The 14,820-nt window shown below is 41.3% G+C and overlaps 1 protein-coding gene across 3 annotated transcripts in view; it reads right to left on the bottom strand.

The window, feature by feature from the left end:
• The window catches only part of lasp1 (LIM and SH3 protein 1), a 35,488-nt gene extending 22,019 nt beyond the window's left edge, over positions 1-13,469 (bottom strand). The window contains exons 1-2 of one of the 3 annotated variants that reach the window (XM_037791734.1): positions 13,054-13,469; positions 784-878 (exon numbers count right to left, since the gene is read on the bottom strand). In XM_037791734.1, the coding sequence (XP_037647662.1) occupies positions 784-878; positions 13,054-13,122 (164 nt within the window). In that variant the 5' untranslated portion in view covers positions 13,123-13,469. The remainder of the gene's footprint in view (positions 1-783; positions 879-13,053) is intronic. The other 2 variants (XM_037791735.1, XM_037791736.1) reach the window with 2 other exon arrangements.
• Positions 13,470-14,820: the final 1,351 nt, after the last annotated feature.

Below are 14,820 nucleotides of genomic sequence, written 5' to 3'. Positions count from 1 at the left end.
AATGATCCTTGAACAGGAGGAGGACAAAATAAAGCGCCATGTTATTTTACTCCAGACTTGGCACAGATGACTTCCCTGGTATTAATCATAAAGGAAGCCAAATCCTATAGAAAACAGCTGACCACGAGCAAAGCTAGTATACTAGTTTAGAGTTTCTTCTGGGGTTGAGAATGACAATACTGGCATGACGTTTTGATTTATTTTATTGGCAATAAAATGACAGTTCAGGAAAGATGCAAAAGAGCTTGTCAGAACATGAAGCAACGCCTTCTCTCTGCATTCCCGCTCAGAACATGCACTCACCCTCCAACTCTCACTGAGAGAGAGAGAGAGGGAGAGAAAACACTTATAAGTAATGGCAGAGGGGGATTCCATGGATTCCTGATGAGCCTTTAGTGTGTGAGTATGTGCTGAAGCGTGAGTGGACATGCTAGTTTGCAGTGTTTCTGCCCATGTCACTGTAGAGGAACTTTAGGAATTTCCTTTGTTGATACCCCCCCCCCCTTCGCCACCGAGGAGGAGGAGGGGGGGAGGCACTTTCCCACACAACACATAGGCCTTTTCTCTGAGGGGGGAGCTGGAATAGTCACTGATCAACCGCAGAGGAGGGAGAGAGGGGCCTTAGTTGGGTTGCAACATGATTACACACACACATTTGGAGAGTCCTATTTCCGTCTGTGGACAGATTAAACACTGCTGTCAGTGTCTTTGCGATGCGGGCTGAACCAGTCGAGTATAAAAACATGACACATGCTCACTGACGTACACAAAATGATGACTTACGCATTGCAGTATGGTCTCTTGTCATAGCCTTTGTAATTCTTCATGTTTAGAGTCATTTTGCAGACCTCGCAGCAGAAGCATCCTTTATGCCAGTACTGTCAGAAACAAAGAGACAAGAGAAGACAACATTTTGAGATTTGAGACTAATTGCAGATCCAAAAAAGGACCACACACACGTATAAAAAAAAAACACCAACTAGCACAGGAAAGCTAATTGAGTGAGTAAGGCCAGAGCTACTTCCTATTCCCTTGAGGTTTCACAGGGACGGGAGCTGGATACAGACAAAAAGAACTGCTAAGACTGTGTGGAGAAAAAAAGGTGAAGCAAAGTGGAAACACAGTCGTATGTGTATGCTGGCACACAAAGAAACCAACGTCCCCTTTTGCTAGCAAGTTGTATACTTACTATTTATAAGTAGATAGGGCTAGCTGCACTAGTGTGAGTGCTAAGGAAGGAGCTGTTTGTGATTGACAAGTATGCATCTGTGTTCTTGCCATCTAATCTGGTGCCACACCTTTATTATTACTCTGAGCTCAGATGCATGTGTGCAAAATGATCAGTTTTTATTTTCTACATACAACAACAGAGGTTGTTTTCAGTTGCAGAGACTGTTTGGTCTGACAGTCAGGAAGCCACCTTTTGACTCCCTTTCTGTCCGTCTGCTCATCTCTGCATGTTTCTGTAGCTCCTCTATCCATCTTCCTCTATCTCCCTCTCACCACTCTTTCTCCCTTCCACCCACCCGCCCTCTCGCCTCCTTTTCCTTTTTCTCTCCTGGCACTGGGCTGATCTGCGGCCTGAGGGTTCAAAGAGGGATCGAGGGAGGGAGGATTGGAGCAAGAAAAAGAACTGGAAGGAGGGAGGAAACATGAAAGGAAGGAGCTGGAGAGAGCAAGAGGAAAGGGAGGGGTGGGCAGGAGAGAGAAAACGCCAGAGAGTGAAGCAATGATCTGGCTGCTCCTGCTATTGTCAAGGGAAGGGAGAAAGAAAGAATGGGAGGGAAAGAAAGAGGGAGTCCTTATTAACATGGCCTCAGGGTGCTCTGTCAACCCTCTCTTTCTTTCTCCCACTCTTTATCACTTTCCACACCAATTGCCCACACACAAAACACTAATCTTCCGAACAAACAGCGGAGAAAGAAGATTCAAAACACAGGATAAAACTGCACATCACTTTCTCAATATTTCACTCACAAACACATGCAAGTTTGATTAGTCTTCTCAGGATAAGACGTGGGTATTACTGACAGAAAAATCCATCATTTCCCGTCGTGCAGTGATACAGTTTGATAATATAGCATGTGTTACAGGATTGATAAACAGCTGGCAATAAATCACCAGGATGTTGACGTTGACTGTGAAAGCTGCAGACGGACAGTAGACACAATCATGGCAGCGCTATGTATGGAAACATGACCAAACACACAGCACAATGGCCATTTCACTTCCCCTCCATTATTGAACAACAATATGGCTTCAGGCTGGTTTTAAGAACAGTCTTGTCTGTTCTATGTAATGGACCACCCAGGGTGGTATGTGATGACAACAGGCAAGTGTATGTGTGTGTTTGACATGTGTGTTTGTAGCTGTGAGCCAGCAATATTGTACTAAAGCATACAAAATGAGGAGGCTCCGAATCTGGACTCTGTTCAGTCGAGCTGTGATCCCCAGCCAAACACATTGGGCCAAGCCTTCGAATACAAACTCCTTATCCCACTACAACCCAATCGTGGCCTGAGGGAGTTGCAGATGGACACATCGTGTTACTCTTTCCACCGCTCTCCCTCGCCATTGTTCTGGCTAGCACTGTTATGGCAAATCCCTTCACAAACAACAGCACAGCGCAGGCAGATTCCATTTCCTCTAGCTTCAGCTGACTTGCAGCTGTGGCGGCTGCCATCTTTGCATGCATACCGTCCGTCTGGTTCATCTACATGTAGTGTAGCAGCAGCCCAGTGAGATATTCTCCACAGACTATACTGTTATGCCCTTCTCATTTCCCCAAATCTGTGATAATGATAAACCAGGGATGAGTGAACACAGTGTAATGCTAATGGAGGAGAGTGTATGCAAATACTGTCGGGAGAAAGGTGAGCAGCTGAGCATGGACTTTGACACTCTTGATATTTCCCTGACTAAATATTGACCATGGGTTCATTCCAGAGAACGAGCCTGTTGAACTAAAACTGTTTAGCAAACTATTTCCAAGGCTAACCCAGCCTGCTTACCCACATTCCTCCAGGACAACCCTCGTCACCTTGGAGAACAAGGCCATCTCAGGTGAACAGAGATCGGGCTCAAACTAAACTGCCTCTTGGATGAAGCCACAAGCGGACAACAGCATGGTGTGAATATTAAACACATTAAAAAGGACCTCAGGTGAACTCTAAGTTTTATTCAGTATGCATCTAACCGCTGCAGGCATCTTCTCTAGCTGCATGGCTGAATACACTTTTATTTTTATGCTCAGCAGTGGTTGGTTTCTCACAGAAAAAATAAAATGTAGAGGGAGGTGAAATATAATTACAAGTGGTCACTGGAGACATATTTGAGACAGGCGTGAACCACCCTCCATCTCATCTAAACCTGGACACAATCTGAGTATACAGTATCTGGTACTTATATTAGGTCTAGGATTAAGACGAATAAATGCCAAAGGGAAAGGAAGGGACAGAGATGTGGGGGTGTGAAACATCCCAAATGTGTGTTCGGGAGGCCATCCAGCACTTAGCCTTGTCCGGCTCCAGGAAAAAACCTGGCTCTTGGGTGCCGAGGCAGGATCTGGCAGTCAGCTGGAAAATGAGGACACTGCAGAGACGGAGCCCTAGAAATAAAACACCCATAAAAAACAGCACTGTCTCCCTGCATCAGCGCAGCTCAAGGGCACATGTGTGTCTACATGTATGTGTAGCGCTGCCTGTATGTAGGTTATATGTCTCAGTACATGATGCATGTGTGTCAGCCGTGGAAGACTCAAGAGCAAAAATGCTCAGTCAGCCTTGCAGCTCCTTCTTGGTGAGAATACAAGTTGGCCAGGACAAAAAGCCTGCAGCTATTTGGGAGGTCAACACAACTTCAGACACTGTGTATGCACATACAGCACACACAGAGGGAGGGTTAGTGAGAGTCTGACCAGGAGCATGCTCTCACATACTAACTACAGACTGATAGGAGGTGATTAAGTTACTTAAGTGGTTTAAGGCATTAAAATGCTGCAGGTCTGTTGTATCAACCACTTCCTTTATCAGTATTAATGTGAAATCTAAACAGGGCAGTCTTCTCACCTCATTTGGCCCGCTAACCACTGCAACACATATACCAAACCATCAACTGTTATTTGATTTAAATAGAAACACTGGCAGGAAACATTTTTTTTAAAGTCAACCCCATCTGCATTCTTTCCCATGTTTTATAAATGTAAACGCCCACTTAGCCGTTACCAAAGTAAGCTAATCAAACAAGGTTATGAATAATCATGTGAACTCTTAACACTAGCTGAGTCAAAGATAGATGTGCTAAGTTTGGAAATAACTGAAAGGGTTATTTTGATTTTTTGTGGCTATGTATACTCTGTGTTCTGGGAGGTAAAATTACATTTTGTCAATGAAGTCTGGAAGTGAGCTATATAACAGCTTCAGTTCTCCATTGGAAAGGGCTGTCTGACGGCGAGGTAAAGCAGCTATGGACCGGAGCAGCAGAAAAACATATCCTAGCCAGTAAAAAAAAAAAAAATCTATATCAGTTTAAGTGTACGCTATATTTAGAATATTTTCACCACTTTACCTCGCCGTCAGTCAGCCCTTTCTGATGGGGAACTGGAGCCATTACATCACTCTCCACAAAGGCACCAGACTTCATTGACAAAAATAGTAATTTAACCTCGCAGAACACAGGAGTTGCTGGTCTACTACATCAGTACATTGCTTAGCTTCCGTGCCGGTACTCCTGCCTGCTTCTCTAAACTGGAAGCGTGCCGACCGCCATCCAAGTTGCTGTATGTAACGTTAATACATTGACTATAAGGATATAGCGTTATGTGTTTATATGTGTAGCAGCAGCATCATGCACAAACCCACGTCACGTCACATGGGAAAAAGGTTTTAAAAGGGCTGGGAAAATAGTATTTTGATGCTAAAACATACATGCTGTACCTCGACCAGAATTGAAATGTGCACATTTGAATACATAAGGAATACCACTTGGAAGCTACAGAATGATATAAAAACCTCAACAAAAATAAATAAATAATGGACCCGCCCTTTAAGGCGACAATATTGTGTTATTTTTAAATGAAAAAAAAAAAAAAGACTTAATCTATAGACCGAGGTCAGTGAATTTTCACGATCCAGTCTCTTGGTAGTCACCGAATTAAGCATCAGAGGAATTTAGCGCCTTATACCGCTGAAAGACATCCCTAGGGACCCTGATGAAATGTTTCATAACTCTTGGTCAAATCAGCAGCAATTCACTTCAGTCTAAACCACTTTGTTTAATGCTTTCAGAGGCTGATTAGGCCTCTAAAGATGCTGTGATGGCTCTTTGACTCAGATGTTTATTTTCAACCAAAAGAGGCTAAATAAATTAAAAGCATCACCATACACACACACACATGGTGGGGCATTACAGCAGCTTACTCCGTGTATGTGTGAAAGATTATTCGTGCGTAAAGACAGTACATGCCTAAAGACAAAGGGCCCACATCTGGCTGGTGCTAATAAAGGAAACTAACTCATTAAAGCACGCTGGTTAATTATTAGCCTACCTGATGCCATTAATTTTTACCCAAGCCACGGGCTTTGTTGCTGGCTAGCAGGCAGACAGTGATTTGAACAGACATACTATGCTACCGTAGAGTATGCACTTAACACACTTTTCCAAACCACTCCAGAACGTGAATGTGCACTTAGTAACAACATACACATCCTGCCGCCCTAGCAGCAAAGGTGAAATGTCAAAACACTTCTGCCATGTCATAAACTATCTGTACAAATTTACATTATAAAAATCAAGTTGTCATGTTGTATGGCTTATATTAGATAAAACTGTCTCTTTGCCTTTACTTCCTATGAATTCTATTTTAAAGCAGATCAAAGACAGTCCAGATGTTATTGTGCCGGTACAAATAAAGCTGTAATAGTTTGGGAGAGCAAACAGAACATGTGCACTAGTTCCTTTTTCTGATAAAAAGAGAAGAGAAGTGCCTTACCGCTAACAGTGGAGTCAACACCTCAGATGATTTTGACTGTAATGTGTGTTTGTGAATGTGATTCATTAAAAAGAGGTGACTGGTGATGGCTGGACAGATTCCTCACCTCTTGGACAACATGAATCAGCTCTCAGAATAATCTGTCTAAATAAAGGCAAGGCGGTAGATATATTCCTCTAAAACTGGAGTCAGAGGAAGTGTGTTCACACTGACTGGACCATCAGAGAGCAAAGGGGTGGGGGAAAAAATCAATACAGCACAGTATCACAATATTTTGCGTGGCAATAATGTATCGATACAAGGACGTCAAGTCTACATTTTTTATTATGTAAACTAATAACCTCTTTAAAATCTGACGACTATTAGAGATGTCCCGATACCTGAACTTGCCGTATCGGCCGATACCGAGTACCGATCTGATAACAGTGTGATAAAAAAAGAAGCTATTATTAATATCATTATTATTATTATTCACCAGCTGTTTACTACACTACTACATTTACCTCACTCTGACTACCGGTACCCTCTCCACTAGCACCGCACTGTTGTTGTTTGCTATCATCACGTTACAAACTTCCTGCAATCAGTTCTTCTTCGCTGCTCTGTAACAGTAGTTGCCAGCAGCAGCCATGATACATCCAGGGTGACAGCACAGTAAAGGCTACTGTTTGGGAGCGGCGAAGAACAATTGATTTCCAGTTAAACAAGTTTTTTTTCCTGGTTAATAAATGATGGTATCGGATCGGTGCTTAGACTGGCGTACTCGCCGATACCCAACACCGAATTTTGGGCAGTATCGGATGTATTTCCTATACTGGTATCGGAACAACTCCAACGGCTTTTCTGTCTTTCAGCGGGTCGTAGCGGGTCTTAAAGTTACAGTAAAGATACTCTACATATGAAACAAGAAAGACTGAGGAATCCATTGGTACCAAACATGTCATACTAGCTTGTCGGGAAGAATGCAAAATAACGCTCCAAATTTACGCTAAATTTTAGCAAGAAAAAAAGCCGGCATGGCCATTTTCAAAGGGGTCCCTTGACCTTTCACCTCAAAATATGCGAAGGAAAACTGAGATGAACAGAGTGAAAACTGTATCTTATTAGATAAAACAGATGTTGACAGTAAGGAACTAAGTGATTGTATGTACCATGCTGTTCTATGAGATAAAAATGATTTAGTGCTTTCTAATAAGATCAATTTTTTCAGTTGATTCCACATGACTAAGCATGATGTAAGCTCCTTCGTGCTGTAAAGACTGTACAGAGCTGTACAACTTGCATGCTGTACTCTTCTGACCTTTAACCCCCATTTTCCAGCAATTTCCTGGGATTGAGAAGCAGCAGTACAATTGAGGCTCACATCTAAACCAGAAAGAAACCCCACACTGAAGCCAAATAACACAGCAGCCAATTTGTTAGTTAAATAATAAAAATGGACCCAAGGCAGTAGTAACTGTGAAAGCTAGAGTACAAAACTGTGTGTGTCAGATACATCAGTGTGAGAAATTTGATTAATACACAAACTTTTGTTATTGCCAACTGTGTCTGAACATTTGAGATCATGTGAACCAAGAAGTGTAGCCACTTTATTTTGCTATGAAACCAACCCAACTGTCTTTGTTTTTGTCTCAGAACTTTAACCCTTTCACAGTGTGTTTTCAGTTCATGAATGTTAATTATAACCTTTTTGGTCGTCTGAAAATGACTGTTTCAGCGTCCGGTTGTACTTAGCTCCACCCTCTCGTATCACTTCCGGTTGCAAAAAAACAACATGGCGAGGGCCAAAATGCCGAACTTGAGGCTTCAAAACCACAGTCCAAAAACCAATGGGTGACATCACGGTGACTACGTCCACTTCTTATAAACAGTCTATGCTAAAAACTCATCTTTTCAAGTTTATACAAACATTGTGATCAAATTCCTTCATTTTATTATGTGAGTATAACACCAGGGAACAAACGCAAGACAGGAGAATCATTAAAATATAGTGATATTTCTTTTCTGTCTGCAATGTAAAAGCCTTCACCGACATGCTGGTAAATATGAAGAAAATAACCTCCCAGCTGGCTTTTGTCCATCCATATTTCTTTCGACTCTCTCCTTCACTAATGGGATTGTTTTGTTTTGAGTGAAGCTGTATCTTATCTATGATACTCGGTGTTATGTGGGAGATCATTTGTTGCATAAAAGCTGTGTCTGAAACAAGCAAGCAGGTCTTGCCTCAGAATAAATCTTGCCAATATTGTGTATAAATGTTTTGACATTGCTAACATATTCAAGAGCCAGTAATGTTTGTGCTTCATACTTATTAAAGGATGAACTGTCAGAACAACTCAGTTTCTCACATTATTTATAGACTTTGGAATACTACATTCACTGAAATAGTAGCTCATCTACTACTCAGGAACCGGTTACAGCGCTTCATAATCTACGGCATAATAGCACAGTTAAATATTAATAAATCTCATGAAGAGATGTATGAGGCTGTATCTCTTCTCCTGCATGTAAGAACAGGCTCTGTGATTCATACGTACAATATGCAGACAGCACATAGAGATAGTAAGTACTAGTGGCGAAAAAAAAAAAAAAATCAATTCACCTATGCATCGCAATTTTTTTTTTTTTTTACGATTTTGAAATTGATTTTATAATGCCAGAATCAATATATTTGCTTCATTTAAGTCTATGCAGAGGTAGAAGGAAGTTACTGTTTTTATTGTTGTAGTCAGAGTAACGTGACGTCGTATCCGTTCTGTATCCGTCACTCAAAACAAACAGTAGCTGGCCGGCCGCAGCGAGCAGAAACCGGCAGATACGACAGAACAGAAAACAACCCAGGGTCCGCGTGGATCCAACTTGAACCATCACATTTTAAATCCAAGGTGGTAAACACTACACATACAGTAAAGTAGGGAAAGCTAGCGACGGACTCGCGAAGTTAGTGGTAGTATACATGTGTGACTATGTCCGGTTTTTAAAATAAGGTGTTCAGAAAGGGAACTGTATATACAAAATACATATATGGAAATAAGATTGATTGGATTATATTCAACAGTAGTTTAAAACATTACATGTCCCTTATAAATTAAAAAGAAAATACAACTAATTTGAGAGGGAAATGTTTGATTTTTGGGTTGCTGGGGAATAAAAAAAAAAGCCTGACAATGACTGGTATATTTGACTTCAGGACATCTCTCTGCATACATGCAGAAAATAAAACATTTTAATGTATCAATTTAGATGTTTTCCAAAGTAAAAGTCCCTAGAAGTGTATAATTAAACTTTATCCCATGGTCTAGTGTTAAAAAGTTAACAAAAATAAATAATTAAATTGTAATATCGAATCACAATACATATCGAATCGGCAACCAAGTATCGTGAAAGTATTGAATCGGGAGATAGTTGTAAGTCCTAGTAAATCATAGACACTCCAGCAGATTTGAGTGTTTCAGTGAGAGATTTAGGCTTCAACCGCTCTCCACAGATCTCTCATTTTATCTTGAAAATACACACTTCCTGTGCCGGAAATGGCCGTTAATCTTAAAATGACACATACAAATCATTTCATGCCTTCAGACATTGCACATTAACCTAAATGTGACCAGTTTTACAGTTAAGGTTTGCATAGTAGGCGCCGGTTAATTCCACTGTTTCACTTCCTTGTTGCAAGTTTTTATTGGCTGAAGCTCAACAGCTACAAAAAGCTAACCTTGATAGATATAAGCCGGATACTTGAGCCAGATAAACAGCTCTAAACCCCTCACAATCAACATGTATTTTAAGGACTGAAGAGAAGCCAAAATAACAAGGCAAAACCGACACGAACAAGAGCCTCAACCCAAATTCACTTCCTGTCTTTACATGTGCTCGGCTGCCCGCTCCCTCTGCCGGGCCCAGCCCCTGCTACACAGGAATGCAGCTGACAGACAAACAAGCCTCTGTGGCTCAGCCTCTCTACAACCACAGAGGGATATTATAGAGGGAGACTGTCAGGTAAAGGTATTCATCGGTGGCTGAGAATACTAATGGAAGAAGAAATGACTTTGACTCCCCTGCCTTCACCTGTGCTAGCCTAGCACACGGAAAAATCCCCAGCCAATGTGGCCTCGGCTGCTTTAAACAAACGAGAAGGGGCAGCGTGTATGTGTGCCACGGAGAAGGGAAAGGGGAGGTTGTTTTGGCGTGTCTGAAGGGGTGAGCGCTGATGCAGAATGGCAGCAAAGACAGACGGCAGGCTACTCTCCTGTGCTTGGTTTCAGAGCAGGGAGATGGCACAGCAGGCCTCTGACAGAGCACGTTTTATGGGAGGGTCTGTCTGCTGGAATGCACTCTGCTTTAGGCCAGATACCAACGCACACTCGGGCTGTACTTGTGGCAATTTGGTTCTCATCAATACCAGCCTCCTAACATGCCAACATGACTCGTATTTGTTTAAGGGGGTTTGGACCGCTTGTGCGCGAAGAGGGGGTACTACTGAGATAAATCAATTCCAGTCCAGGGCACTTTGGGGAAAACATTAGTCATGGTGCATTCAAGAACACATCCATGCAGAGAGCAATAATGCATCCAATCAAGAGCTGATGTTACTTTAGATAATGCCTTTTTGTGTGCTCTTTCCCCGCCTTCCTTGTCAGTCAGCCCCCAACAGATAAGCAAGTCTCAACAGGGATTGATTTTCAATAGCCATTCAGACGTCCATTAGACAAATTATCTACTTGCCCCAAAGCACATTGCTATTCATATGACAAACATTGCAAACCCCACCCACCTAGTAAACTGAGTGTGTTACATGTTGCAAAGTGTATAAATGCAATACATGATCACCTTTACCTCCTTAAAAGCTAAAGGGGTGACAGGAGCAAGATGTGCTTAACCCAAATTGTTGCTCGCATGTGAATTAGTATCCTAGACAGAATCACCGTGGGTACAATTGATGAGATTATCACCTTGGCTGAGATTAGGCTACTGCTTTTGACTGAAAACGAATCGAGGCGGCGGCTCTTCTTAATGGTACCTGACTTGGATTTAACTGGTGAATTGGACACAGACATGTCCATGAAAAGCTTGGTTTTAGGACTGTAATATTCAATATGAAGTCCTGTGTCGTTTAGTGTTTGTAAAGGGGAAAGCACTCAAGCACAAAATACGTGTTTCGAGAAAATGTCTCAACAGAGAGTGATTAGCCATTCAGACGTCCATTAGACAAGTTATCTACCTGCCCCAAGCTCTGCTTTGGTAAAAAATCATTGCTATTCATACGACAAACATTGCAGACCCCACCCACCTAGTAAACCGAGTGTGTTACATGTTGCAAAGTGTACCTGAGTGCAGCAGCATTCAATAAATGCAATGCATGATCACCTTTACCTCCTTAAAAGCTAAAGGGGTGACCCACTGGTAACCCAAATTGTTGCTCACATGTGAATTAGTATCCTAGACAGAGTCACTATGGGTACAATTGATGAGATTAGCACCTTTGGCTGAGATTAGACTACTGCTTTTGACTGAAAACTAATCTAAAGGCGGCGGCTCTTCTTAATGGTCCCTGACTTGGATTTAACTGGTGAATTGGACACAGACATGTCCATGAAAAGCTTGGATTTAGGACTGTAATGTTCAATATGAAGTCCTGTGTCGTTTAGTGTTTGTAAAGGGTAAAACACTGGAGCACAAAATACATGTTTCGAGAAAATGTCTCAACAGAGATTGATTTTCAATAGCTATTCATATGACAAACATTGCAGACCCCACCCACCTAGTAAACTGAGTGTGTTACATGTTGCAAAGTGTACCTGAGTGCAGCAGCATTCAATAAATGCAATACATGATCACATTTACCTCCTTAAAAGCTAAAGGGTTGACCCAATGGTAACCCAAATTGTTGCTCACATGTGAATTAGTGTCCTAGATAAGAGTCACTATGGGTACAATTGATGGATTGAACTGGTGGATTGGACACAGACATGTCCATGAAAAGCTTGGTTTTTAGGACTGTAATGTTCAATATGAAGTCCTGTGTCGTTTAGTGCGTGTAAAGGGTAAAGCACTGAAGCACGAAATACATGTTTCGAGAAAATATCTCAACAGAGATTGATTTTCAATAGCCATGCAAACGTCCTCTGACTTGGATTTAACTGGTGAATTGGACACAGACATGTCCATGAAAAGCTTGGTTTTAGGACTGTAATGTTCAATATGAAGTCCTGTGTCGTTTAGTGCGTGTAAAGGGTAAAGCACTCAAGCACAAAATATGTGTTTTTGCTATTCATATGACAAATATTGCAGACCCCACCCACCTAGTAAACTGAGTGTTACATGTTGCAAAGTGTACCTGAGTGCAGCAACATTCAATAAATGCACTACATGATCACCTTTAAAAGCGAAAGGGGTGACATGAGCAAGCAGTGTTAACCCAAATTGTTGCTCACATGTGAATTAGTATCCTGAACAAGAGTCACTATGGGTACAATTGATGAGATTATAATGGTCCCTGACTTGCATTTAACTGGTGAATTGGACACAGACATATCCAAAAACCAGTCCATGAAAAGCTTGGTTTTTAGGACTATAATGTTACTTATGAAGTCCTGTGTCGTTTAGTGTGTGTAAAGGGTAAAGCACTCGAGCACAAAATAAGGTGTTTCGAGAAAAATGTTAGCCAAGTGGTGCCATCAGCCAGGCCCAAAACCAGGCTGTCTGAAGCACTGTGAGGCGCTGGCTTTTAGGGTGAATCAATAGTGTGGCCTTGAATCATCATCTTAATAACAAAAATGTGAGTTATGTTTTTTGTAAAGTGTCCCATTGTCCTGAAGATAAGGTGTAATGTCGTTGCTAGGTCCGCGCTCTCGTGTCTTCCAGCCGTTGAGCTAGCCGTTAGCATGCCTTTAGCTAGCGACATACCTGTCTCCTGTTGGTGTTCAATTCATTCACAAAAAACACCCCGAAGGTGTCATTATAACAGAGCAGAATTTAGTGCAATCAGTGTACAACAAGAGGACGGTGTGTTAGGAGTATTTTAACAGAATAACACAAAGTAAAACTGGTTTTCTTTCTGTTCTTACCTTGTCCAGACAATTCACTTTTTCCGTGGGGTAAACGACTCGATTACATCTGCCACACAACGGATTCATGTTGGAGGAAATGCTCTTCTAAGCTAGTTTAGTTTAGCACGGAAATACCGCCGATGATCACCGAGTCCTCACTTCAACAACTTAGCTATAAGTGTACGATTGTGATCAGTAGCAGAACACTAAATCTAGTTGTATGGAGCAAAAGAATCCAGGAGGGTTGTTGTTGTCGTTGTAGCCGCACAGCTGGCTGTCAGTCCACTAACCAGACACGGAAAGCGCGCTCCAGCGTCCACCCCGCTCCAATGCGCGTGTCCGAGCACAAAAAGGAAGAGGTAGTGTGGGAGGTTCAATTTTTCACTTTGGAAAAGATTTGATCATTAAGTTTAACTACAGCATTTATACATATTTAACTTGAGACAGAAGTGTATAGCAACACACAACAACCGGTTTTGTGTAACTGTAAAAGAAAATGTCCCAACATGTCTGTTCTTGTCTCCCATCTGTGTTCACATAGCAAACTCATGTGATCATCTTGCAGGTTTTTTGGGGCTTTACCAAATCCAGTGATCTCAATTCAAATTTTTTACACATCTGCCACGTTCACTTCACATGCATGTCCTACTTGATGATCCATGTGATGCATTTGGTTAGGATGACACCTGCTGACAAAAGAGCAGTACTGTCTGTCTGTATCCCCCTTTTACATGGCCTATACACAGGGTCTGAAATTAACCTTTTTCCTCACCTGCCACTGTGGCAGGTCACTGAACATTTCTACCGGCCACTATTTTTTTCTGTCTGCCACTTATGAAATCTAGGTGGAACGCTTTAAAATTGTAAACACTGAGTCAGTGGTACCAGACGGTAGAATTATGGAATACATCATGTAACCTTAATGCATGACTGTATTTGGTAACACTTCATTTTACAGGTCTGCAAATTTCATGGTAATTAGGTGATAATTAATGAGTTGAAATTTCTTTGGAATTACTGCCAAATTACCCCAATATTTACTAAATATTTACCTCCAAAACCAAAACTAATAGGAGACACTTCTGATCAGCACAAATCTCCCCATTGTGTGACTTATTGTCTACACAAATGTAACCTGGTAGCTAATGTCGTTAATGTCATGATTCAGGGAGTTTTTAAAGAAATTTCAAAGAAGTTATTTGCTAATTATTATCTGTATACCAGCAGACATGGAAATAAAGCATATCAATTAACTTTGTATTATTTTCCTGGAAATGTATTAAATAAATTACCAGCTGTTTGGAAATAGTGGAATATAATTATTAAATAATGTTTATGGTAAAGTAATTTTCAATAAATTTGTAGGTAAATATTGGGGTAATTTGGCAGTAATTCCAAAGAAATTTAAAATAGGTTACTTGCTAATTATCACCTAATTACCATGAAATTTGTGGACCTGTAAAATGAAGTGTTACCATATATTTAATTTAGGCTTTAGAAATGCTTTGTAAAAATAATATTTCTGAATATAAGGAGAACCTGTCTGCCATGGTGGCAGGTGACCTGACCTTTTAGTTTTTCAAAAGTCAAACCACTGCAGGTCAGATGCTTTTCTATAATATGGCTTTTATCCAATGGCTGTGAAGAAAGCAGGGAAGGCTGTCATCACGTGGATCAAGTGCAGGTTAACCTGTCTTTGCTATATGGCCAATGGGGAAAAGTCACAAGCTATGCAGATTTAGGCAGAATATGATGGCAACTACCACAAAGAAAAGAAAATGAAGC

The sequence above is a fragment of the Sebastes umbrosus genome, chromosome 14 (assembly GCF_015220745.1).
Source record: "Sebastes umbrosus isolate fSebUmb1 chromosome 14, fSebUmb1.pri, whole genome shotgun sequence".
Taxonomy (NCBI): Eukaryota; Metazoa; Chordata; class Actinopteri; order Perciformes; family Sebastidae; genus Sebastes; species Sebastes umbrosus.
This window is presented reverse-complemented; position numbering and strand designations above follow the sequence as displayed.